The sequence below is a fragment of the Mustela erminea genome, chromosome 9 (genome assembly GCF_009829155.1).
Source record: "Mustela erminea isolate mMusErm1 chromosome 9, mMusErm1.Pri, whole genome shotgun sequence".
Taxonomy (NCBI): domain Eukaryota; kingdom Metazoa; phylum Chordata; class Mammalia; order Carnivora; family Mustelidae; genus Mustela; species Mustela erminea.
Genome location: NC_045622.1, coordinates 69203823 through 69228331, shown reverse-complemented (window position 1 = coordinate 69228331; position 24509 = coordinate 69203823). Strand labels below are relative to the sequence as shown.

Below are 24509 nucleotides of genomic sequence, written 5' to 3'. Positions count from 1 at the left end.
CAAGATCGGCAGGTTTAGTTCAGGACTGAGTTCTGATAACCTTTGCAGTTTTTTCACTCTTAAAAATTTAAGAGTTCCTAAAAATTCACCTCCGAAAGGGCTGGGGTCAAGGGAAGAAGGATCCTTCTACCCCAAAGACCGAAGCTGTGCAGCATTCCACAAGCTCTGAGTTAACACCCTGGAAAAGGCCCCCACGTTCCACCTCGCCTGGAGCCACGCCCAGATCCAAAGGGTAGTACCCGCCTCTTGCGCCTAGACTCCGAGCCCCGCAGAAAGAGGAGCCGCTGTCCCGGGCGGCCCACCAATGGCCAGGGAATGGAGGAGGGACCTGGGGGGTGTCCGACCAATAGGAATGCGGCGGGGCAGGAGGGCGAGCCTGCTCCAAGGTGGCGGGGTTCGTAGCCCCAGCCCCGGGCGGGCTATGTGGAACCCTCCGGGTGCTGCTGCATGCGCCGCGGCGCTCGGAGGCGCCCTTTTCCTGCTGCTCTTCGCGCTGGGGATCCACCAGCTGCTGAAGCAGAGGCGGCCGACTGGCTTCCCCCCCGGGCCGTCGGGGCTGCCATTTATCGGCAACATCTACTCACTGGCCGCCTCCGGCGAGCTTCCCCACGTCTACATGAGAAAGCAGAGCCAGATATACGGCGAGGTACAGCCCCACGGGCTGCGGGTTGGGAGGGCCCGGGCCTTCCTCAGGCGGGAGCTTGACGGCCGCTCCTGGGCCCGACCTGTCGAGACGCCCCTTCCGCGTACTAGCGACTTGGACAGAAACGGGCTTCCGGGGTCGGGGTGGGTAGGAGTCCCACCGGAGGCCGCGCCCCGCCAGGGGAACCCCGCCCAGCCAGGACCGCCACCCTTCCGACGCCTAGCGGGATCAGAGCGGGAGCTTGTGGCAGTGCTCCCGCGCCTGCGCCGTGGGTCCCGGGTCCCGAGGGCGCCAGGCTTGTGCTCCGCACCTGCGCAGTGGGGCCCCGGGCTATTGGGGTGTGGTGGTTCGTTTGCTTGTGGGGTGTGTTTTTTTTTCTTTTTTTAATTGGTCGGCTGGTGTGTGCTACACGTGTGTGCGGTTCTACCCGTGGCTTCTCGTGAAAATGAGACATCCAAGTTCTGGGTCCAGATTAATGTTAATCTAAGGATGGCTGGTCTAGGCGTCTACTGTGGGTATTAGCACAGGTGAAGGCCCCAGGCCAAGATAGGTTCTGGAAAATAAGTATGAAAGAGCGAGGGAATTAATGAGTAAAAATTGGTGCGGAGTCCTACAGCGCAGTGAGCAGCGTGGGCCTGACTGGCCAGGAGCATCCTCAGAGCAAACACTGGGACTGCGCTGCCGGGGGGCCAGCCTCCCTTCCTAGGAGCCCTGACCTAAACTCACAGCAGTCCCGCCGACCTACCTCCGGCCTTTGCAGAGAAGCAAAGTGCAGCACAGAAATGCCGAGGGACTTGCACACAGCCGGGCCGCTGCTCCCTGCAGAGCAGAAGGCCAGAACTCCAGCGTGTGATGGGAAGCGTGTCGTGACCTCAGAAGGAGACAGAAGTTTCCAGAGCATTGGCGCTGGCTGAGCTCACCTGTTCTGTATGGAATCCATTCGTGCCTTCACGCCTGTGAAGCAACAAGCCAGGCTCTGCCAGGTGCTGAGGGTGCAGTGAGGAAGGCAGACACTGCCTGATGTTAGGGAGCTGGAGCTCGGGGAGAGCACGCGCCTCTAAATATCGACCACAAATTGTGCATGCTTTGAAGGAATAATATTGTGTTGCTGTTTACCAATACCAGTTGTGGAATTTCAGGTTGGGGCTTAAGTCTTTATTTAAACCAGTGTTTATAGGAATTATCCTAGGTTTCTGCACCTCTCTAACGGTTGACATTGTAAAAGGGAAAGTAGTCTTACCTAAAGCAGATGTATATAATTCTTACATTTTGTCAACCTTCCAGTGCTCTAGGAATGAATGGATTTCTGTGATTGCCATTGAATGTATATGATCTCTGGCATGTTGGTACCATAATATTCTCATAATATCCTAGAGAGGATTCTAAAGTGTGGAAGCATGAGACTAGAAGTTGAGTCCTCTTGTCAGGTAAAACTCAACTTTTCTCTGAATTTTAATTTTTCCTCATGAGTAATGATAATAATTAGAACCAGTAAACTGCTACTCACATGTTCTTGGTTATTAATTGCAAAAGAATTTATTAGACCTATAACGTAAAAAGTATCTTTAAACCAATTATGTAAAATGCTGTCTTGCAGAATAGGAAATTGTTTTTCTTATATTTCCTGTGCTGTACACTTTATTCCCATGACTTATTCCATAACTAAAGCATTGTACCCCCCGCTCACCTTTATCCCTTTTGTCCACCCACCCATCCTCTCTCCTCTGGCAACCACCAGTTCTCTGTATTTATGAGTCTGTTTCTGCTTTTGTTTGTTTTGTTTTTAGATTTTACATATAAGCGAAATCATATGGTATTTGTCTTTTTCTGTAGGACTTACTTCACTTAGCATAATAGCCTCTGTGTCCATTCATGTTGTCATCTTTTTTAAGGCTGAGTAATACTTCATTGTGTATGTATACATTATATTTCATCTTTTTTAAAAAAGTTTTTATTTACTTGTTTGACAAAGATCACAAGTAGGCAGTCAGAGAGAGGTGGGGAAGCAGGCTCCCTGCTGAGCAGAGAGCCCAATGCGGGGCTCAATTCCAGGACCCTGAAATTATGACCTGAGCCGAAGGCAGAAACTTAACCCACTGAGCCACCCAGGTGCCCCTATATTCCATCTTCTTCATACATTCATGTATTGATGGACATTTACATTGGTTCCGTACATTGGCTATTGTACTTATTAATGCTGTAATAAACATAGCAGTGCATGTATCTTTTTGAAATAGTGTTTTCAGTTTCTTTAGACAAATACCCAATAGTGGAATTACTGAAATGTATGCTATTTTTTTAAAGATTATTTTAGAGAGAGAGAGAGGGCACATGGGCCCACACAAGTTGGGGGAGGGGCAAAAGGAGAGAGGAAGCAGACTTCCGCCCGAGCACAGAGTTGTTCCTGAGGTCACTGTATAAGTCAAAACCAGGAGTCAGACAAAACTAACTGTGCCACCCAAGTGCCCCTGTATACTATGTCGAATTTTAATTTTTTGAGGCACCTCCATACCGTTTTTGCAGTGGCTGCAATTTACTTTCTCACCAACAGTGTACAAGGGAACCTTTTTCTCCACATCTTTGCCAACACTCATTATTTCTTCTTTTTGATACCAGCCATTTTTTTTTTTTAAGTAGGCCCCATGCCCAGCGTGGAGTCACTTGGGGCTTGAACTCACAGCCTTGAAATCAAGACCTGAGCTGAGATCACAAGAAGGGACTGATCCACCCCAGGCACCCCAGATACTAGCCATTCTGATAGGTATAAGGTGATATCTTATTGTGGCTTTGATGTGCATTTCCCTGTTGATTAGTGATGTTGAGCATCTTTTCATGTGTCATATGATATGTGTATGTCTTCTTTGGAAAAATGCCTATTCAGGTCCTCTGCACATTTCTAGTTGGCTTGTTTTTCTTGTGTTGAGTTGTATAATTTCTTTATATATTTTGGATATCAAACTCTTTCTGGATATATCATTTGCAGATACCATCTCCTATTCAGTAGGTTGCCTCTTCAGTTTTTTGTTGCTGTTGCTGTTTTTGTTTTTTTATTGGTTTCCTTTGCTGTGTAAAAGCTTTTCTTTTGGTGTAGTCCCAATAGTTTATTTTTGCTTTTGTTTCCCTTGCCTGAGGAAACCTATCCATAAATAAATTGCTAAGGGAAATGACCAGGAGATTACTCTCTATCTTCTCTTTTAGGATTTTTATGGTTTCACGACTCACATTTAGGTCTTTAATCCATTTAGAGTTTATTTTTATATATGGTATAAGAAAGCCGTTCAGTTTCATTCTTTACATGTATTGGTCCAGTTTTCCCAGCACCATTTGTTGAAGAAACTGTCTTTCCTCCACTGCATATTCTTTTCCCCTTTGCTGTAGATTAATTGACTATATAATCGGCAGTTTATTTCTATGCTCTTTTCTGTTCCAGTAATCTGTGTGTCTGTTGTTGTGCCAGGATCGTAGTATTTTGATTATTATATCTTTGTAGTATATCTTGATATCTGGGATTATAATATCACCAGTTTTGTTTTTCTTTTTCAAGATTGCTGTGGCTTTTCAGGATCTTTTATGATTCCATACCAATTTTAGGATTATTTGTTCTAGAATTTCTAGTTCTGTGAAAAAGGCTCTTTGTATTTTGATAGGAATTCATAAATCTTTAGAATGTTCTGGATAGTTTGGACATTTTAAAAATATTGTTTCTTCTAATCCATGAACATGGAATATCTTTCCATTTCTGTCATCTTCAATTTTTTTATTAGTGTTTTATAGATTTCAGAGTACAAGTTTTTCACCCCCTTGGTTAAATTTATTCTTGGATATTTTATTATTTTTGGTGCTATCATAAATGGAATTGTTTTATTAATTTCTTTTTCTGCTACTTTGTTATTAGTTATGGCAATGCAACAGATTTCTGTATTTTTTTTTAAAGATTTTATTTATTTATTTGACAGAGAGAGGGAGATCACAAGGAGGCAGAGAGGCAGGCAGAGAGAGAGAGGAGGAAGCAGGCTCCCTGCTGAGCAGAGACCCCCCCCCCCCCATGCAGGGCTCCATCCCAGGACCCTGAGATCATGACCTGAGCCGAAGGCAGAGGCTTTAACCCACTGAGTCACCCAGGTGCCCCAGATTTCTGTATATTGATTTTGTGGTCTACAGCTTTACTTATTCACTTGTTACTTCTGATACCGTTTTGGTGAAGTCTTTAGGGTTTTCGATATATGGTATCATGTCATCTACAAATAGTTTTGCTTCTTTCTTACTAATTTTGGTGCCTTTTATTATTTTTCTTGTTTGATTGCTGTGGCTAGGACTACCGGTGCTATGTTGAATGAAAGTGGTGATAGTGGACATCCTTGTCTTGTTCCTGATCTTAAAGGAAAAACTCTTAGTTTTTCACCATTTTGTGTGATGTTAGCTATGGGTTTGTCATATATGGTCTGTATTATATTAAGGTATATTCCCTCTAAACCCACTTTGTTGAGAAGTTTCATTGCGAATGGATGTTGAATTTTTTCAAATGCTTTTTCTGCATCTATTGAAATGATCTTTTTTTTTTTTAAGATTTTATTTATTTGACAGACATAGCCAGAGAGGGAGCACAAGCAGGGGGAGTGGGAGAGGGAGAAGCAGGCTTCCCACTGAGCAGGGAGCTGCATGCAGGGCTTGATCCCAGGACCCTGGGATCATGACCTGATCACAAAAGGCAGAGGTTTAATGACTGAGCCATCCAACACCCCTGATCGTATTATTTTTATCTTTCATTTTGTTTATGTGGTGCATCACTTGGATTGATTTTTGAGTATTGAAACAGTCTTGCATCCCCAGAATAAAAAGAAGGAGAGTGCACCAAGAAAGGCTTCGTAGAGGATGTTCCCTAAAGACTTGGTATGGTCGACAGTATGGCAGTGAAGGGAGGCATTTCAAGTGAGAAAACAGCCCAAGGAAAGGTTGAAAAGTGGGAGACAATCGTTTATCAGTTTTCATCAATGGCTCTTTTCTCATCCCTCTCTTACTAGCAAGTCACCAATGGTGTTCTGTAATAGTATACTTAGATGTATGTCTCCATATTCAACATACAGTTATCAGTTACCAGCATCTGCTACATACTGTCCTAGGTGTGAAGATATATAGTAAACAAAACAGTAGTAAAAATCCCTGTCCTAGTGTAGCGTACGTTCTCCTGGGTGCCGAGGTGGGCGGGGAGGAGATGGACAATATAAATAGAATAGGTGAATCTATAATACATCAGAGTACAGCGTGTGAAGTCAACTAAATTAGGTGGGAGGAGATGGAGAAGGCTAAGGGGTAGAATTTTAACTGGGGGTAGAGCAGGCCTCACCACAAAGAAGACATTTGAGCAAAGCCTTAAAGGAAATGAAGGAGCAAACTCTAGAAATAACAGGGGAAAGAACATTCCAGGCCAAAAGAACACATACAAAGGCCCTGAAACAGGAGGATGTCGTGTTGAGAATCACTTATAAAGAAACAAGTTGAGAGGCTGTTGTGATAACATGGGGGAAAATGAAGGTGGCGTGGATCCAAGTGTCAGGGATGGAAGGGTAAGAAATTGCCGTCTCCTGCATATATTCTGAAAATAGGAGAAATGGGATTTGAAGCAGTGCTGCGGGGTTGGGGAGAAAAATAGAGTCAACACAGGCAGTTTGGCTCCTGAACAGCTGGAAGGCTGGATGGAGTGCTCATTACCGAGACACTGAAAAATTGTGGGCAGAGCTGGTTTGCAGGAAGGGGAAGAAACTTGATGACCACAGACTGACTTCTAGAAGGGAAAGAAAGTGTTTCACAAACCTTTACTGAGGGGCGCCTGGGTGGCTCAGTGGGTTAAAGCCTCTGCCTTCAGCTCGGGTCATGATCTCAGGGTGCTGGGATCGAGCCCCACATCGGGCTCTCTGCTTAGCGGAGAGCTTGCTTCCTCCTCTCTCTCTGCCTGCCTCTCTGCCTACTTGTCATCTCTGTCACTCAAATAAATAAATAAAATCTTTAAAAAAAAAAAAAACCTTTACTGAAAGTCCTTGAAAACAGCATATACTAGAATAGATGCTACTTCAAATGACAGTTTCCCCAGTTTTACCCTCAAATAGGGCACCAAATATTTGAGTGAAGGTAGATTGTATAACAACTTTCTCAAGCCATGGTTCCTCCTTGGTCTTTGTAATCCAGTGTCCATACCTGGTAGCTTCCCCCTGCAATATGACTCTCCTGTTTGTTTTTGCTCCATATTAACACAGTTTTCAACCCACGGGGTCTTCTACCATTCTTGTGAAACCATCCGTCTGTTTTTTTCCTGCATTGGAACAACTAACTGCCTGTTCACTAATGCTATCCTTTCCTGCTGTGATACTTGTGATTTATTATAAGAAATACATACTTGGTTTTTGTTTCTTCCCTTGGAATTTCCTAAATGTTGAAACTAATAAAGGTGTCTTTTGTTATTCATGACAAACCCTCTTCAACCACACCTGAGTTTATGCTAATGAGGTACTTTTTGGACAGTCCCTAAAATGGGAGTTTATTGCCAGGAGAACCAATCACGATTAGAGGGTTCGAACTCTCAGTCATACCCCTACTACCTCTGGGAAAGGGAGAGAGGCTGGAAGATGAATCAGTTACCATGACCCATGATGTAGTTAATTTTGCGTAGCTAATAAACATCCATAAAAACCTCTGAATTAGAGAGTTCGGAGAGCTTCCATGTTGGTATATGGGTAGAGGTGAGCAGAGGATAGAAAGCGTGCCTGGGCAGAACCTGGACACTCCAGTCCCCTTTCCCCATACCTTCCCTATGCATATCTTCCATACGGCTGTTCCTGATTTGTGTCCTGCTGTAATAAACCATTAGTCTAGTAATGCTTTCCCTGAATTCTCTGAATCACTCTAGGATATTAATGGGACCTAAGGAGGAAGTCGTGGGAACCTCTGATTTATAGCCTGTTGGTCAGAAGCACCTGGACTTGCTAATGGCGTCTGAAGTGGGGACAGGGAGCAGTCCTGAGGGACTGAACCCTTAACTTGTGGGCTCTGAACAATCCCTGGGTAGATAGTGTCAGAACTGAGTTAAATTCTAGGATACCTAGCTGGTGTCCCAGAATTGCTGAGGTGTGGAAAACCCACACAGCTGGTGTCAGAGAGTTGAAGTAGAGTGTTGAGATTATAGGAGACACAGGAGGAGGCATTTTCCCTTTATATCTGTTAAAATTACACTTCTGGGAAATGACTTTAAGACCATTCCATTACTGCTTTGGGAACTGAAAGAGTCCCACTTTTGCTCAGCTGGTAGCCATTCTGTTGGCACTGAAACTCTTACACTACCACTTTTGACTAATGCCACTGCTTGTCACACGTAGTCCATGCTACTTCCCCGAAGTTCTGGACATTTCTACTGCTTGGTTGGCAGAGCCTTTCCCTATGCCAAAGACTCTGTTGTTCAGCGGGTGCTTCTGTTCCTACTTGGGGGTCTTCACCACAATTTTTTTCCTGTCATTACTTCAGCTGAACTTCCTGTTTCCCATTAAACTTCCTTTTTGGGATTTTTCCCCCAAACTAGTATAAACCGTAGTTAAAACTCCTCTAACTTATTTGCACAGAGATGAGGGTTGACTTAGTATTTTGGCCCTAAAAAGCTTTCAGCCAGACCTTGAGAGAATCTTTGCACTGCACTGATAAAGTAGTATTGTTCGCTCATTGGACTAGCTGGAGTAGACTACGGGAGGTGTTCCATTGTAAGTGAACCTGAGGTGAAGCGCATGAGAAGCTCCAGCAAGACATAGGATGGATATTCTGTCTTGCCTTCCCCTTAGCTGAGGGGCATCTGCCTGTGCCTATGTGGTAAATGCCTTTTCTCCAAGATCAGATTCCTTTTGGGGCCAGCTGTGTTAACTTCATGAAAGTCAGGGACCCAAATAAAATGAGCCTTATTGTAATACATTTATACTTCAAAGTTATCTCTCAGGTAACCTCCTCCCCTATCTAAGCCTGGAGTAATGAATAATATAGAGATGATGCTGCTTCCTCACTTATCTTGGAAATAAAAAGAGATTCCTAGATCTCACTGAATGCATTGAGTTGGAATGAATCTTAAGAGAATCCAAAGCGGGGCGCCTGGGTGGCTCAGTGGGTAAAGCCTCTACCTTCGGCTCGGGTCGTGGTCTCAGGGTCCTGGGATGGAGCCCCGCATCGGGTTCTCTGCTCGGTGGGGAGCCTGCTTCCCCCTCTCTTCCTGCCTGCCTCTCTGCCTACTTGTGATCTCTCTCTCTGTCAAATAAATAAATAAAATATTAAAAAAAAAACAAAAGAGCATCCAAAGCAAGTATCATATTTCCTGCAGCTGCCCTGAAGCCCAGAAAGGGTTCTGCCCAGGTTCCTATATTTGTTTAATGACAAAGCTTAAACTAGAATCCAGGCTTTCTGAGCCCAGTACTCTCTTCCTTATACCATTTATAAGATTATGTTTTCAGGCACTGACCGGGTAATGAAATCATCATGGTTACTATGCCTTGTAGACAGAAGGCGCTCAGAAATAGTCAGTTGAATAGTACATCCTGCCATTTTCAGGGAAGTAACAAATCCTGGGAAAACTGGGCTTAGCACTTGTGGATTTCCATAGTTTATTTCTCCATTTCTCCATTTTGTTATTTAAATGTTGTTTTTCTTTTCTTCTCAAAGATCTTCAGTTTAGATCTCGGAGGTATATCAGCTGTGGTTTTAAATGGCTATGATGTAGTGAAGGAATGCCTTGTTCATCAAAGTGAGATTTTTGCAGACAGACCATGCCTTCCTTTATTCATGAAGATGACAAAAATGGGAGGTATGTTTATTTTCACCTATTTAGTTAATTTTGTGGGGACACAGACACTATCCTCCTTTTGCTTTGAGTATTTCCACCACACTGACACCTCATCCAGGCTTCCTTAGCCTCTCCCAGGGTTACCTTGGTAGTAGCATATGCCTTTAATGGGAGAAAATCTGTCTTCTAAAATCTAGAAACAGAAACAGAAAATTTCTGATTCTATAAGGATGATTTTCAGTTGTTTTCTTAATCTAAGATACATGCAGTGGTTTTTCTCTTGTAGATAAGACTTATTGTAATAGTTCGATAATAAAGTCACTGGGTTTAGTTCATCCAGGATGAATTACACAGGACTGTCTAGTTTCTTGTGGTGGGAGAATTACAGGTCTTTTCTGCCTATCCCCGGATAAAAAGTAGGCAAGCTTTATCTGTTGACAATATTCTGTGGCAGGGAACAAGGTCTCGTTTTAGTTTTAGAGAAAGATTTGGAGAAGCATGACTAACCATCCTTTTTTATTCTGTAGCATTTTCAGGTGTTCGATACAGGAATGTAGGAATGATAAAGTTTTTTTAATACTTTTTTCCTCCCCCCCAGGCTTACTCAATTCCAGATATGGCCGAGGATGGGTTGATCACAGAAAATTAGCTGTTAATAGCTTCCGCTATTTCGGATATGGCCAAAAGTCTTTTGAGTCTAAAATCTTAGAAGAAACCAAATTTTTTATTGATGTTATTGAAACATACAAAGGTAGACCTTTTGACTTTAAACAGTTAATAACCAATGCTGTTTCAAACATAACCAATCTGATCATTTTTGGAGAACGATTCACTTATGAAGACACTGATTTTCAGCGCATGATTGAGTTATTTAGTGAAAATGTGGAACTGGCTGCCAGTGCCTCAGTCTTCCTGTATAATGCCTTTCCATGGATTGGCATCTTCCCTTTTGGAAAACATCACCAGCTGTTTAGAAATGCAGCTGTGGTCTATGATTTTCTCTCCAGACTTACTGAAAAAGCTTCCATCAACAGAAAGCCTCAGTCACCTCAGCATTTTGTCGATGCTTATTTAGATGAGATGGATCAAGGTAAAAATGACCCATCATGTACTTTCTCCAAAGAAAACCTCATTTTTTCCGTGGGTGAACTCATCATTGCTGGAACTGAAACTACAACCAATGTGCTACGGTGGGCAATTCTTTTCATGGCCCTTTATCCTAACATTCAAGGTGAGGGTCCTCTTGACTGCAGGGCTGTCCTACATCTAGGGCTCACACAATGTTTTAGAGCCTTTGGCTATCTATGTATAAAACATTTTATTTAGGAATTTCTGCTGTGCTAGCCAAGAAGAAAAATATTTCATAGTTATAAAGAGTTTTATATCTGTTCTCTCAAGTCATGTAAGAACCTCAGAGATAGGTCTTATTATGTTTGTTTATAAAGGAGAGGAGAGGCTAAGTAGCTGATTTGCCCAAGCTCAGCCCCTGGAGTGGCAGAGCTGGGGCCTGAACCCTGCTTTTTTTTTTTTTTAATTCAAGTTTTATGTTTCATTATTTCCCTTGCCGAGAGTGATGTTATTCCAATTGTAGATTTATTTAATTTTTATTTTTATCACTTTTAGTGTGTTTTTCACAACAGAGATACTCAGAACATTGGTTTCTGGTGGCACACAATATATAGCATATTTTCAGATAGAACTCCCAGATAGTGAAAAATCTGAATCTAGCTCACCAGACCTTGTTGACTTATTATAGATTATCCAAAGGGAAATGACTTTGGATAGAATTCTAAGAATTGCATAATAACTTGAACGCTTTTTCTCTGACAGGACAAGTTCAGAAAGAGATCGATTTAATTATGGGACCCACTGAGACACCTTCTTGGGATGACAAAAGCAAAATGCCTTATACGGAGGCAGTTTTGCATGAAGTTTTAAGATTCTGTAATATCGTGCCATTAGGGATTTTCCATGCAACCTCTGAAGATGCAGTTGTACGTGGTTATTCCATTCCTAAAGGCACAACAGTAATTACCAACCTTTATTCTGTCCATTTTGATGAAAAGTACTGGAGAAACCCAGAAATATTCTCCCCTGAGCGATTTCTGGACAGCAGTGGATATTTTGCCAAGAAGGAGGCTTTGGTTCCTTTTTCCCTAGGTAAGAGAACTTTCACAGGGATACAACTTCAGGACAGAGGATAATGATGATTAATGATGTATGACATCTTAATCAGAAGCATTCTGTTGTAGAAGTAAAGATTCCAACTCTGAAAATACAGCAGTGATTCTTGCAGGAGAGATTGGTATAATTAGAGGTCATTAACACCAGTTTCTACTCAACAGTTACTTCAGTAACTAGAAAGAAAGTGTTGAGAAGGTCTGGCTTCTTCTGAAACTTTTTTGCTTGTGGATTTTGGCTTGTAATCAAAACCTGTAGAGCTAGAAGTCACTAACAGGTAGCTTGAGAAACTGAGACACGGGGGAAGAAATGACATCAGAATTTGAAGTGCAACTGAAACATAGCTTTCTTGGCTCCTCGTTTATTGTACGTCATCTCCAAAAATATTGCTTCTGCAGTGAAAAAGTACATGGACCACAAGACACATGGAAGACGGACTGGAAACTCTTCCTTTCATTGGGAAAGGGTTCACTTTTAGTCATTTGAAATGAAATGCACTTCTGGTCTATAGAACAGAATGGCACGCTTGAGATATGATCTTTCATGGCATATCGTGGGCTGTGTTGCAGCGTGCAAGGCAAGTGTGGAGGGGGATTAATAAGCTTACAGAAGTCCATGATATAAGCGAAGGTAAAGAAATGGGCTCTGGGAGCTGAAGTGCCAGTTGTTTTTCCTTTTAATAAGCATAACTGCCTCTAACTTTCTTTTAAATACCAGATTTCCTGAATGGTACCCATATAGTAGATGTAAATTTTGGTAAATACTATGGATTTTTAAAAATTATGTCTGTTCTTTTCTGTTTAGGGAAAAGGCATTGCCTTGGAGAGCAGCTGGCTCGGTTGGAGATGTTCCTGTTTTTCACAGCATTGCTCCAGCGGTTTCATGTGCATTTCCCACACGGGCTGGTTCCCGATCTGAAGCCCAGACTAGGCATGACATTGCAACCCCAGCCCTACCTCATCTGTGCAGAAAGACGCTGAAAGTGCATGGACATCTTGTGGGACAATGTTATCTGGTTGCCTTTTAGCCCTGAACCTTGTTTATCTAATCAGTGTGTGTATGTTTGGACAAAAAGTCACAGCATCACAAAGCCAAATGAACACAGACATGTGTTTGAAAATAGTACTAAAGCAATAATAAGCATTAGCTGTGGTTTTTTCCAAGCTTTTGTGACTTCTAAGGTGGAATTATCTGTGGAGGAAAACAAAGGTGCAAATGACAGATGTTGCTTAAGAAAGCCGGGCCATGGGTGCTCTGAGCACCTGGTACCCTTTTTCGTTTCTTGACTCCATCTTGCTCTTGTCCAGGGGGCTTTGCTTCCAAATACCAATGCCAGTTCCCTTCTGATAAGATATTATCATTAATGGGTAGTGTGGTAGGAGTACAGTTTAATAGAGGACTAAAGAAATTAGAACCTAAATAAATTAGTTTGGAGTACAAAGATATTTTAGACATAGTGGCAGATAATAGAGGAAATATCTATGTATATAAGAAACTGCCAGTGCTTTCAAATCTTGCTCCCTATTATGTCTGCCTAAGAATTACCTTGTTCTTATTACAAATGAGGGTCCCTGTGCCCTGGGTATTCATCCTACCACAAGCCAGTAAAAGGAAATCATAGTAATTTAATTATAATAAAAAATGATATTCCAAAAGTAATTATTCTTTATAGGCACAGACATTTTTCCTAGTACCATTTTTTTTTCTAAACCATCACAGCTCTTAAAGCTGGAATCGTTTTACCTTTTAAAGGTCTCCAGTCATTTCCTTGGGTTACTGTTATTTTTCTGAAGAGAATACTGTACAAATCCAAAAAACATGCTTTAGAGCCCAAGTAAATGTGTACGTTGGGATACTTGAGGATGGTGGGCTTCTAGTAGTAATGACGCCAGGAAAATAAGCGTGAACTGTGACTGTCCTGCTCAAACTGCTATGTATATTCACCCATTTATAGTTGTTGTAACGTGATTTCTTCTAATGTTATACATCAAGGATTTCTGCTCTTGTAACTTGGCTCATGAATAGTTACAGCCTTAGAGTAAATGCACTTAACAATGACTTCTATTAAGAATATGAATTTAACTTTAATATTTTCAAGTTTCTGTGTGATGAATCAGGAGTCTTTGCATCTGTGATATATTAAGATGTTTCTGGTTGCAAGAGGAAAAAGTCCTGGGCAAATTTACTTGAATGATAAAGGAGAAATTAGGCGGTAGTTTGGCAGTTTGAGAGTAGGTATGAGCATGTAGGTCACAGGATAGATCGTCAAGGATCTCTTGTTCACATCCCTCATTTTTGCCTCCCACATGGTCTCAGCTTTATCTTAAGACTGACTTGCGGAAGTACATGTGCTTTGCCTCCTTGTTGAGACTGAGCTTGGATTGTTTCTGGGGGAGTGAGGGAGCTTTTTAGATATTCTCCCAAAACTGTTCTTTGTGTCCCTTAGGTCCTAACTAACTTACGTGCCCATCTTTTAAACCTATGTCTTTTGAGTGGGATTATGGTTCACTTAGGCCTGACTACTAGAGCCATGGATGGAGTTGGCTTCCTGCAAAGTACATGTGCTACATTGGGGCAGTATAGTTACCTAAACAAAAATAAGGAGAGTTATGAGGAGAAGAGGAACTCCTGACTAGCAGACTAATTATGATATCTAACTCACTGCCCTCTAACCTTTTGCTAAGCCAAGCAACTTTCCCACTTGCTTCCCTGACTCTTGACAATTTTGGTCATTCAGATTACTGTTTGTTCTTTGCTTTTACTTTGACACAGCAAATCTGTCATCCCTGGGCCTCCTACTTACTGTCATTTCTCCTATAAATGCTTAGGTTGAACTCTATAGACTGGGGATTCTGGAAGCTTAGTGGTCTGAGCAAAGAATTTAGTGAACTGGAATAGATTATAATCCAAATTAAGGAGGTCTTATTTTGCTCTTGAATACTATCACTGTTTTTTTTCTAGGATGATTAAGACCTTCATAAATCTACAGAAAATAAAGAACATGCTATTTATTTTCTTTACTGTTAGAAATTACCTAAAGGAATGTTCTACTTTTTCTTACTGAAGTTAATACCAACCTGACAAAAATATTTTACAAAATGTAGATTTTTAACTTGTAAAAGTAAAAGAGCTTTAATCTCACTTAATGTACTCATGTTGTAGCCAAGAAATAGGGGTTCAGATAGGGGAAGTGATTTCCCTAATTCATTACAAAGACATGTCCTTCATCCCATATTCTTTTTACTCCGAATGATTTTTACTACGCTTTACAGTTTATTGTAAGGTTGGTTTTTATATAGTGTCAACTGTTGACTGTTTGGGGCCAAGTAACTGTGGTAGAAATAAAATACTGAATTTTTGGAAAAACAAAAATTTTTGAAGATTTTATTTATTTGAGAGAAAGAGATCACAAGAGAGAGCAAGAGCAGGGAGGAGAGGGAGAAGCAGACTCCCTGCTGAGGAAGGAGCCCGACATGGGACTCGATCCCAATACTGTGAGATCACAGCCTAAGCCAAAGGCAGGCACTCAACTGAGCCACCCAGGTGCCGAGGAAAATATAAACTAACATGAATTAGTAAGTAATCCATAATGGAAAATATTTATTTGGGGGAATTATGTAGTAACAGGCTATGGATCTACTGTAGTGGAAATGCCTTCTTTCTCATCAGTCATTCACTGAGCCAAGAATGTTGGAAATCTAACTTCCTATTCAAAATCGCAACTGAGCATATTTCTCCTCAAATGCCATTGAAATAACGGTAAGGATAGAAAAAGGGATAAAGTCTTTGAGAATGGGGTTGGAGGACAATATTAGGGAATTATATACTTCCAAGTTCTAAAAGATGGAAGGCAAATGGAGTAATATTAGAAGAACTACAGACAAGACCATATATAGTCCAAGGCTGAAGTAGAGATGGGAGCTTTTTCTCCATAGCTGAAAATCAGTTGATAAGGAGAGGAGCTCATGAGGACAAAAAGTGGAAAGAAACCAAGCTGATGCCCTGTCCTCACTCTACTTTCTGTTCCTGCTTGTGCAGCTGTAGAACTTGCCCCCAGTGCTGAAGTAAAAATCTAAATAAATGGAGTCCTGTGCCAAGAGATGATGGTGTTCCTACACAGCGGTTGGTACCCGACATTGGCAGCCCCTCCTCTCTATCACTCAACCTGTTAATCAGGTGTGAGGGCAAGTTTCAAGCAACCAAGTAATTACAGGGGAAAGGTCAGCAAATGGCTAGCATTAAGAATGTAACACATTTAACAACAGAACTAAGACTAAAACAAAAGGGGAATAAGTGTGACAGTAATACCTAAATGTTTTACTCTCTGACAGTATAGAAATAATACAGCTAACCACAAAAAAAAAAAAAAAGATAGAATGTGGAATAAAGCTCCCTGATTGCCCCGTATATCATAAGAATCAAATCGAAGGTAATAATTTAAAACTGACAAGTAGTAGAATTTTAAGTATATTTAAGAGTACAAAAGTAAAGGATAGTAACATTGCCTAAACTTGGATAGTGGAAGATATGGAGGAAGTACAAGCTAATGTTGCTCATAAAAGAAAAGCAGATACTGTCCAAAGACACAGGATTCAAAGATATTACAGAAAGGTGGAAGTATAAAGAAAACCACTAAATCAAAAATACAAACCCTTCTAAATATTAAAACTAAAATTACTTTTTTTAGGGCACCTGGGTGCCTCAGTTGGTTAAGCAGCTGCCTTTAGCTCATGTCATGATCTGGGAGTCCTAGGATCAAGTCCCACGTCGGGCTCCCTGCTCCATGGGGAGTCTGCTTCTCCCTCTGACTCTCCCCCCCCCCCATGCTCTCTCTCTCTCAAATAAATAATATCTTAAAAAAACTAAAATTACTTTTTTTAGTAAAGAGCAAATATGAGAGAACTAAACTAAGTCTCCACAAATAGTCACATAAAGCAATGTAAATAGGCGTATCTCCTCTATTAAAATAAAAAGGTGTTCAGGTTGGATCACAGACAAAACCTAATTCTGTGTCGTGCTGTACATGAGAAACATCTAAAATAGATTAAAGGTGAAAAAAGGGTGGGCAAGGGCAACTTGCAAATAAAAAGAAAACAGGACTCATGGTCTTAATAAAACAAGGTACAATTCAAAGCAGAAAACATAAGCGAGACAAAGAAATGCACTTTCTAATCCTAAAGACTAATTCTCAAGGAAGTTATGACAGTTATGAATAAATATTGTACCTAATAACATAATAGCATCTTTCTTAAAGCAAAAAACAAGAGCTACATGGAGAAATATGTAAAGTACCTTAATACTAGGAGACTAATTCAATTCTCTCAGCCTAAGGCAAATTATGTGGACCAAAAAAAAAAAGAAAGAAAATAAAAATGAAGTAAAGAAGACCCACACTACATAATTAGTACAGTGGTAGATCCGACAAATACACACCAAATTCAATATGTATTAGTAGAATATGCCATTTTTACCAGTGCCATCTAACAGTCACGAAAATTGACTTTATCAGTGGATGAAAAGTGAACTTTGATAAATTCGAGAAGTATAAATAATACAAATTTCATTCTCTGAAAATAATACAACAAGGATGGGTATTAATAAAAAAATAAAGTCAGAAAATGAAGTTGCCCCATACCTTGAAATTGTATTTTCCCCCTCTCTCTTTTTTTTTAAGATTATATTTATTTGCCAGAGAGAACACAAGCAGGGGGAGCAGCAGGCAGAGGGAGAAGCAGCCTCCCCCACCGCCACTGAGCTGGGAGCCTGATGCAGGACTCCGTCCCAGGACACTGGGATCATCACTGAGCCGAAGGCAAATACTTAACCAACTGTGCTGCCCAGGTATCCCATATATCTTGAAATTTTAAGAAAAATTACAAACTTTGGGTAAAGGGGAAAAACAAACCAAAATTGCAGAATTTCTAGAAAATGATAAAAACTGAATGTCAGGATCGATGGAATCCAGCTAACGTAGTCCTCGGAAGAAAACTCATAGTCCTAAATACTTATTTCAGTGAAAAATGGAATGTTGAAAATGAATTAAGCATACTGTATTTTTAAAAATAGAAAACCAAAGGAAAGCATAAGAAAGGAATTATGAATTCCTGACAGTCAGGAATTAATGAGTTAGACATTAGAGAAATAGAACTAGTAAGTTGGATCATTTTTTAAAAATTCTATTTATTTATTTGAGAGAGAGAGAGCATGAGCAGAGAAGAGGGCAGAAGGAGGAGCAGACTCCCAACTGAGCAGGGAGCATGACTTAGGGCTGAATCTAGGACCCTCAGATCATAACCTGAGCTGAAGACAGACACTTAACTGACTGAACCACCCAGGCACTCCAGGTCTTTTTTTTTTTTTTTTTTTTAATCATTGCATTTGATCAAGAGGCAACAAATTATACCCTACAGTCAAAATTTGGCTGTTTTGTATGGCCTACAAACTCAGAATGGCTTTTACATTTTTAAGTGGTTGAAAAAATACTTTGTGACACGTGGAAATTTTCTGAATTTCAAATTGAGTGTTCCTAGTTACATTGGAATGCAGAAACACTCATTTTTAAAAATATATTCCCTACAGCAGCTTTTTGTGCAGTGATGGCAGAATTGAGTAGTTGTGACAGAAAGTGTATGTGGCACTCTCATGTCTTATCCCTTTGCATGCTGCTCGACACACTGCACGTCAGTGATTTAGTTAGAACATGGCAGCATTCCCAACTCTGTGCATATCTACATGTTGTAGCATTTTATTTAAAAACCTTAAACTTAAATGTAATTTTTTTACCAGTGCATACGCATCACATCAAACAAAAACAAGAAGAGAGAGAAAAGTGGATTTTAAATGTCATGCTTTTAGGATAGTGGAGTATGGATTATTTTCACCAAATTAGGTCGCAAAACTTGATGTTTATTATGGAATAACACTGTAGCTCTGCCAAAAGAATACAGTCTGCTTTGACACTACCACACTAAGCACTCCCCACCAAATCCCTCACATAGGACAGCAACGGTAAGAAAAATTAGGTATTTTTAATGATATCTAACAGTCTAACAATTTCTTCCCGAAAAATGAAAATGAAGCTGCAATCAAAGTGAGTTTCTGAGTGGCTCATTTGTTATCCAAGCAGAGAAAGACATTTATTACTTGTGAATTAATTGTATTTAATTGAAGCAGCCAAAGAAATGTGTCCAGAAAACAAAATTTAATAAGACTCCTAGTTGTTCAGTGAGAACAGTGGCTCAGAGCTGAGGACATTGGAGCAAGGTTGATAGTCAATTAAAAACAATACAGATGATTTTGAGTGATTTTCCAGTCTCTTGATGAGTAAACACATTTTACTCATACTGTTCAGTTGTTTATTCAAGAAATCTATGCCAAATTTGACCAAAAATTTAGCCTGGGTGACTGGTCTGCATTGGAACAACTGCAGGAGAGGATATTTTACAAGAAGATGAAAAAACACTAATTCATAAAAAGGGCACAGACAAATTGTGGCTTATCAGCAGGTACTTTGCACAAAATACGTGAATCTGTCATGCATTACAAAACTGGTGTTGTTAACGGGAAGCTTCATTTATTCTGATGGCCTTTACCATCATTAGTTTTGTGAATTTTTCTCAGAAATAGAAGCTGCCTATCCTGACTTGCTCTACCAAGCCACAATTCAGTGACTTAGCAGGGATAACATTTTATGGCAAGCTTTTTAGCTCAGGACCAAAAGTGAAATTTTTCTGAATAAGAACAACCACTGTCAGCCACTGTTACCAGATACTGAATGGCTTTAGACACTAGCTTTTACAGCAGATTTGATTGTTCTTAATGAGTTTAACCTAAAATTATGTGGCAAAATAGTACTTGCATAGGAAACATCCTGATGTGAAGTTGTTTCAACAACCTAATAACACTTTGAAGCATAGTGTAGTTGACCCTTGAACAATGCAAGACTTAGGGGCACCAACCCCTGTGCAGTTGAAAATCTGGGCATAACTTTTGATTTCCCAAAAAAACTAATAGCCTACTCTTGACTAGAAGCCTTACTGATAACATAAAATAGTTGATTAATACTATGTTATGTATATTATATACTGTATTCTTGCAGTAAATCAGAGAAAAAAATGTTATTAAGAAAATTGTAAGGGGCACTTGGGTGGCTCAGTGGGTTAAGCCTCTGCCTTCAGCTCAGGTCATGATTTCAGGGTCCTGGAATCCAGCCCCACATCAGGCTCTCTGCTCAGCAGGGAGCCTGCTTCCCCCTGTCTCTCTGCCTGCCTCTCTGCCTAGTTGTGATCTCTCTGTCAAATAAATAAATAAAATCTTAAAAAAAAAAAAATCATAACAGGGGTGCTTGTGTCAGTCTGTTAAGCGTCTGACTATTTCAGCTCAGATCATGATCTCAGGGCCAGGTGAGATTGAGCCCCTTGTTGGGCTCAGCACTGGGCATGGACCCTGCTTAATATTCTTTCTCCCTTTCCCTCTGCCCCTCCCTCCTTATTTAAATGCACTCTCTCTCTTAAAAAAAAAAAAAAAAGAAGAAGAAGAAGAAGAAGAAGAAGAAGAAGAAGAAAATACATTCACAGTACTGTAGCTTAAAAATCTGCATGTAAGTGGATCCACTCAGTCCAAACCTGTGTTGTTCAAGTGTCAATTTAACATCAAGCTATTTTATATACTTCTTGTGCTGTCAAAAGTTAAAATGAGGGGCGCCTGGGTGACTCAGTGGGTTAAGGCCTCTGCCTTCAGCTCAGGTCATGATCCCAAGGTCCTGGGATCGAGCCCCGCATCGACTCTCTGCTCAGGGGAGCCTGCTTCCCTTCTTCTCTCTCTGCCTGCCTGTCTGTCTACTTGAGATCTCTATTAAATAAATAAATAAAATCTTTTTAAAAAGAAGTTAAAATGAGAAATGAGGCCTTCATTCCCACACATTTTTACAGCAGATATGTTTGTGAGCTCAAACTAAAGTTCCAGCAGCACTTTTTCAGACCTGAATGCAAATGCAAAGGAAATTTCCATATTTCAAAATTTATTTAACTATGTGATCAAAGAGCTTCCATCTAACTTCCCATTGCAGGGGATTAGTCTGGTAATGACAAGGTGAAAAAGGCAAATATTGAAGAATTTAATAGGATTCAAAAAATGCTTTCCCAGTAATTAATATATTCAATTAAAACCAGATGCTCATGGATTGATATCAGTATTTGACAGTACCCATCTTTGTGAAAAGGCACTTTCAAATATGAAATCTGTAAATCTTATTACAGATCAACATTAACAGATGAACATTTGTAATGTTTTGATGATAAGAAACATGAACTTTGAACCCTAATTAAGCAAAATTTTATCTCCCAGAAAAGAATGCTTCTTTTCTCATTAGTGAATCAATATTATCTTTTAAGTACTTAATTATTATTATATTTTGAATGTTATCAATAAAAATTTTATAGAAAATTTTCACTCCTGTTCTATAAGTACCAACATAATATTTTGGCCTACAAAGCCTAAAATACTTACTATCCACCCCATATAAAGAAGTGTGCTGACTCTGGAATTAGACAAGCAAGCTAAGTACTTGCTAACTTTATTAATCAAGGAAAAGGGAGACAGAATAAATACTCAAAATATGAAATGATGAGTGTAAATAATCACAGAAACAGAATCTTAACAATCATTTGAATTTAACTTACATAACTCAATGCAAAGAAGTTTGAAGATTTGAATGACTTGATAAACTATGAAAATAGAATTTACCAATATTAGGGTACGTGGGTGGCACAGTCGATTCGGTGTCCAGCTCTTTGTCTCATCTCATTGTGATCTTAGGGTCATGAGATGGAGCCCCACATCAGGCTCTGCTCAGTGTGGAGTCTGCTTGAGATTCTCTCTCTCTCTGCCTCTCTTTCTCTCTAAGTAAATACATACATACATACATATATACATACCAATATTGACCCTAAAAGAAATAGGTTTAACAGATCAGTTTTTGTAAAAGAAGAAGTTGCCAAAAACATAGCCTTCAAAAAACTATTTGAGCTGATATACTAATAATGAAGTAGCAGGAAAAGAAATTAGGAAAACAATCCCATTTACAATTGTACCAAAAATAATAAAAATACCTAGGGACAAACTTAGGTGGTAAAGGACCTGGACATTGATGAAAGAAATTAAAGATGACACAAGCACATGGAAAGATAGTCCATGCTCATGGATTAAAAGAAAAAATATTCTTAAAATGTCCATACTACCCAAAGCAATTTACAGATTCAATGCCCCCCCATCAAAATACCAACAGCACTTTTCACAAAACTAGAACAAATAATCCTAAAATTTATGCAGAACCACAAAAGACCTTGAATAGCTGAAGCAATCTTGAAAAAGAAAAAGCTGGAGGTATCACAGTCCCAGATTTCAAGATATACTACAAGATTATCACAAGTAATCAAAACAGTATGGCACCAGTGCAAAAATACATACATAAGTTGATGGTACAGAATAGAGAGCCCAGAAATAAACCCACCCTTTTACAGTCAATCTGCAAGATAGGCAAGAATATGCAATGGGAAAAAGAGAGTCTTCAACAAATAGTGTTGAGGAAACTGGACCACTTTATTATACATATGCAAAAATAAACTCAAAATGGATTAAAGACCTAAATGAAGCCCACAACCATAAAAATCCTAGAAGAGACCATAGGCAACAATTTCTCTGACATTGGCCATAGGAACAGTTTTTAAAGGTATACCTCCTCGGGCGCCTGAGTGGCTCAGTGGGTTAAGCCGCTTCCTTCGGCTCAGGTCATGATCTCAGGGTCCTGGGATCGAGTCCTGCATCAGGCTCTCTGCTCAGCAGGGAGCTGCTTCCCTCTCTCTCTCTCTGCCTGCCTCTCTGTCTACTTGTGATCTCTGTCTGTCAAATAAACAAATAAAATCTTTAAAAAAAAAAAAAAGGTATGCCTCCTCAGGCAAGGGAAACAAAAGCAAAAATAAACTCTTGGGGTAGCTGGGTGGCTCAGTATATTAAGCATCTACCTTTGGCTCAGGTCATGATGATCCCAGGGTCCTGGAATCACATCCCGCATCATGCTCCTTGCTCAGTGTGGAGTCTGCTTCTCCCTCTACCCTTCCCCTTGCTCATGATCTCACTCTTTCTCTCTCTCTCAAATAAATAAATAAAATCTTAAAAAGAATTTCAAAAAAGCAGGGCACTTGAGTGGCTCAGTTGATTAAGCATCTGCCTTTGGCTCAGGTCATGATCCCAAGATCCTGGGATCAGGCCCTGCATCAGGCCCCACGTCAGGCTCTTGCTCAATGGGAAGCCTGGTTCTCCCTCTTCCTCTGCTGGCCATGCCCTCTGCTTGTTTCCTATCTGTGTCAAATAAAATCTTTTTTTAAAAATTATATATATATATATATTTATATATATATACACACACACGTATATACATACACAGACACAGACACACACACACACACACACACTGTTGGAACTACATCAAAATAAAAAGCTTCTGAACAGCAAAGGAAACAGTTAACAAAAGACGACCTATTGAATGGCAAGGATATGGGGGAAAATGTATACATTTAATGTGATCAGGTGTTTTCGGTTTTTTGTTTTGTTTTGTTTTTTAAATAGAACTAGACATGCCATGTGACTTCCAAGGCTTGTCTAAAGGCATTGCAATTTTTCACCTTGGTCTCTGAGCTCTCATTCTGTGGGAAGCTGGCCACCATGTGCTGATGACCTACAAACAGTCCTGTGGAGAGGCCTTCATACAGAGAAACTGAAGGCCTCCCATCAGCTGCCAGGACCAGCCTGCTCACCACATGAGTGAGCCGCCTTGGAAATAGATAGTCCTCAAACTTTCAGATGACTACAGACCCAGTTGGCATCTGACTGGGATCTTAAGAGAGATTCTGAGCCAGAATTGCTCGGGCAGCCATTTCCTGACTCAAGAAAACTACAGTAGGTGATTATTACCAGTATATCGTGGGGTGATTTCTTAGCATTAGCTAATGAGTACAAAGAACAGTGGATAAAATATTTCCACTTTTTGCATGAAGTGGAGAATAAAAGGTGTGTGCGTGCGCACGTGTGTGTGCACACATGTATGCACTTAGGTATGAATAAAAAACATAGATGGATTAATACAAACTAATGAAAATGATCAATCCTAGGACACTGAGAGAAAGAGGCAAATGAGGATGGAATGAAGTGAGACCTCTTAGTGTGTTCATCTTTTATTAAGTTTTTGATTATCAGTAACTATTTATTATGTGTACAATACAAACACATAGTGACTACATAAATATTAGATGGATACTTATAGAGTTGAAACCACACAAAATAAAGTATTTTTGAAAATTAAAATTCATCTTTTTTTTTAATTTTACAAACTACTAATACCCAGATTAAATTGGAAGCATGAAGGACAGAAATTAAGCATGGTTATTTTCAAAGGTCCCAAATGATTTTAATGTGCGACTTATATATATAGAAACACTGTCCTAGGAGAAGCTCTTTTTCAACTTTCCAAAACTAACAGGAACAGTAATGGAAAATTTAAACAGTGCTATAACTAATAAGAAATTGAATTCATAATTTTCTTTAAATGTCTACAAAGAAAATTCTCGGTCTAAATTCACCAGTGGGGGCACCTGGGTGGCTCAGTGGGTTAAGCCGCTGCCTTCGGCTCAGGTCATGATCTCAGGGTCCTGGGATCGAGTTCCGCAGGGAGCCTGCTTCCCTCTCTCTCTCTCTGCCTGCCTCTCTGTCTACTGTGATCTCTCTCTGTCAAATAAATAAATAAAATCTTTTAAAAAATAAAAATAAATAAAAATAAATTCACCAGTGAACTCTAATGACAATCTTATACAAATACTTCTAGAG

The 24509-nt window shown here is 40.1% G+C and overlaps 1 protein-coding gene across 4 annotated transcripts; it reads left to right on the top strand.

Moving 5' to 3' along the window:
* The first annotated feature begins 294 nt into the window (after positions 1–294).
* Positions 295–15002, top strand: LOC116599084 (vitamin D 25-hydroxylase). Of its 4 annotated transcripts, XM_032358762.1 has the most exons (7): positions 561–646; positions 1265–1570; positions 1928–2070; positions 9329–9470; positions 10048–10680; positions 11280–11609; positions 12435–15002. In XM_032358762.1, exons 3-7 carry the CDS (start codon positions 2041–2043, stop codon positions 12608–12610), a joined length of 1311 nt encoding a protein of 436 aa, XP_032214653.1. In that variant the 5' UTR covers positions 561–646; positions 1265–1570; positions 1928–2040; the 3' UTR covers positions 12611–15002. The 4 variants fall into 4 exon arrangements, with proteins under 4 accessions (XP_032214652.1, XP_032214654.1, XP_032214653.1 ...); XM_032358763.1 differs by lacking the exon at positions 1265–1570 and having other exon boundaries at positions 559–646; XM_032358765.1 differs by lacking the exon at positions 1928–2070.
* Positions 15003–24509: the final 9507 nt, after the last annotated feature.

Excerpts from the sequence above, each read along its gene's own strand:
- LOC116599084 (XM_032358761.1), top strand. The coding sequence starts at position 305 with ATGGCCAGGGAATGGAGGAGGGACCTGGGGGGTGTCCGACCAATAGGA. Across the intron at positions 647-9,328 it reads AGAGCCAGATATACGGCGAG|ATCTTCAGTTTAGATCTCGG; the intron begins GTACAGCCCCAC and ends TTCTTCTCAAAG. Across the intron at positions 11,610-12,434 it reads TTTGGTTCCTTTTTCCCTAG|GGAAAAGGCATTGCCTTGGA; the intron begins GTAAGAGAACTT and ends TTTTCTGTTTAG.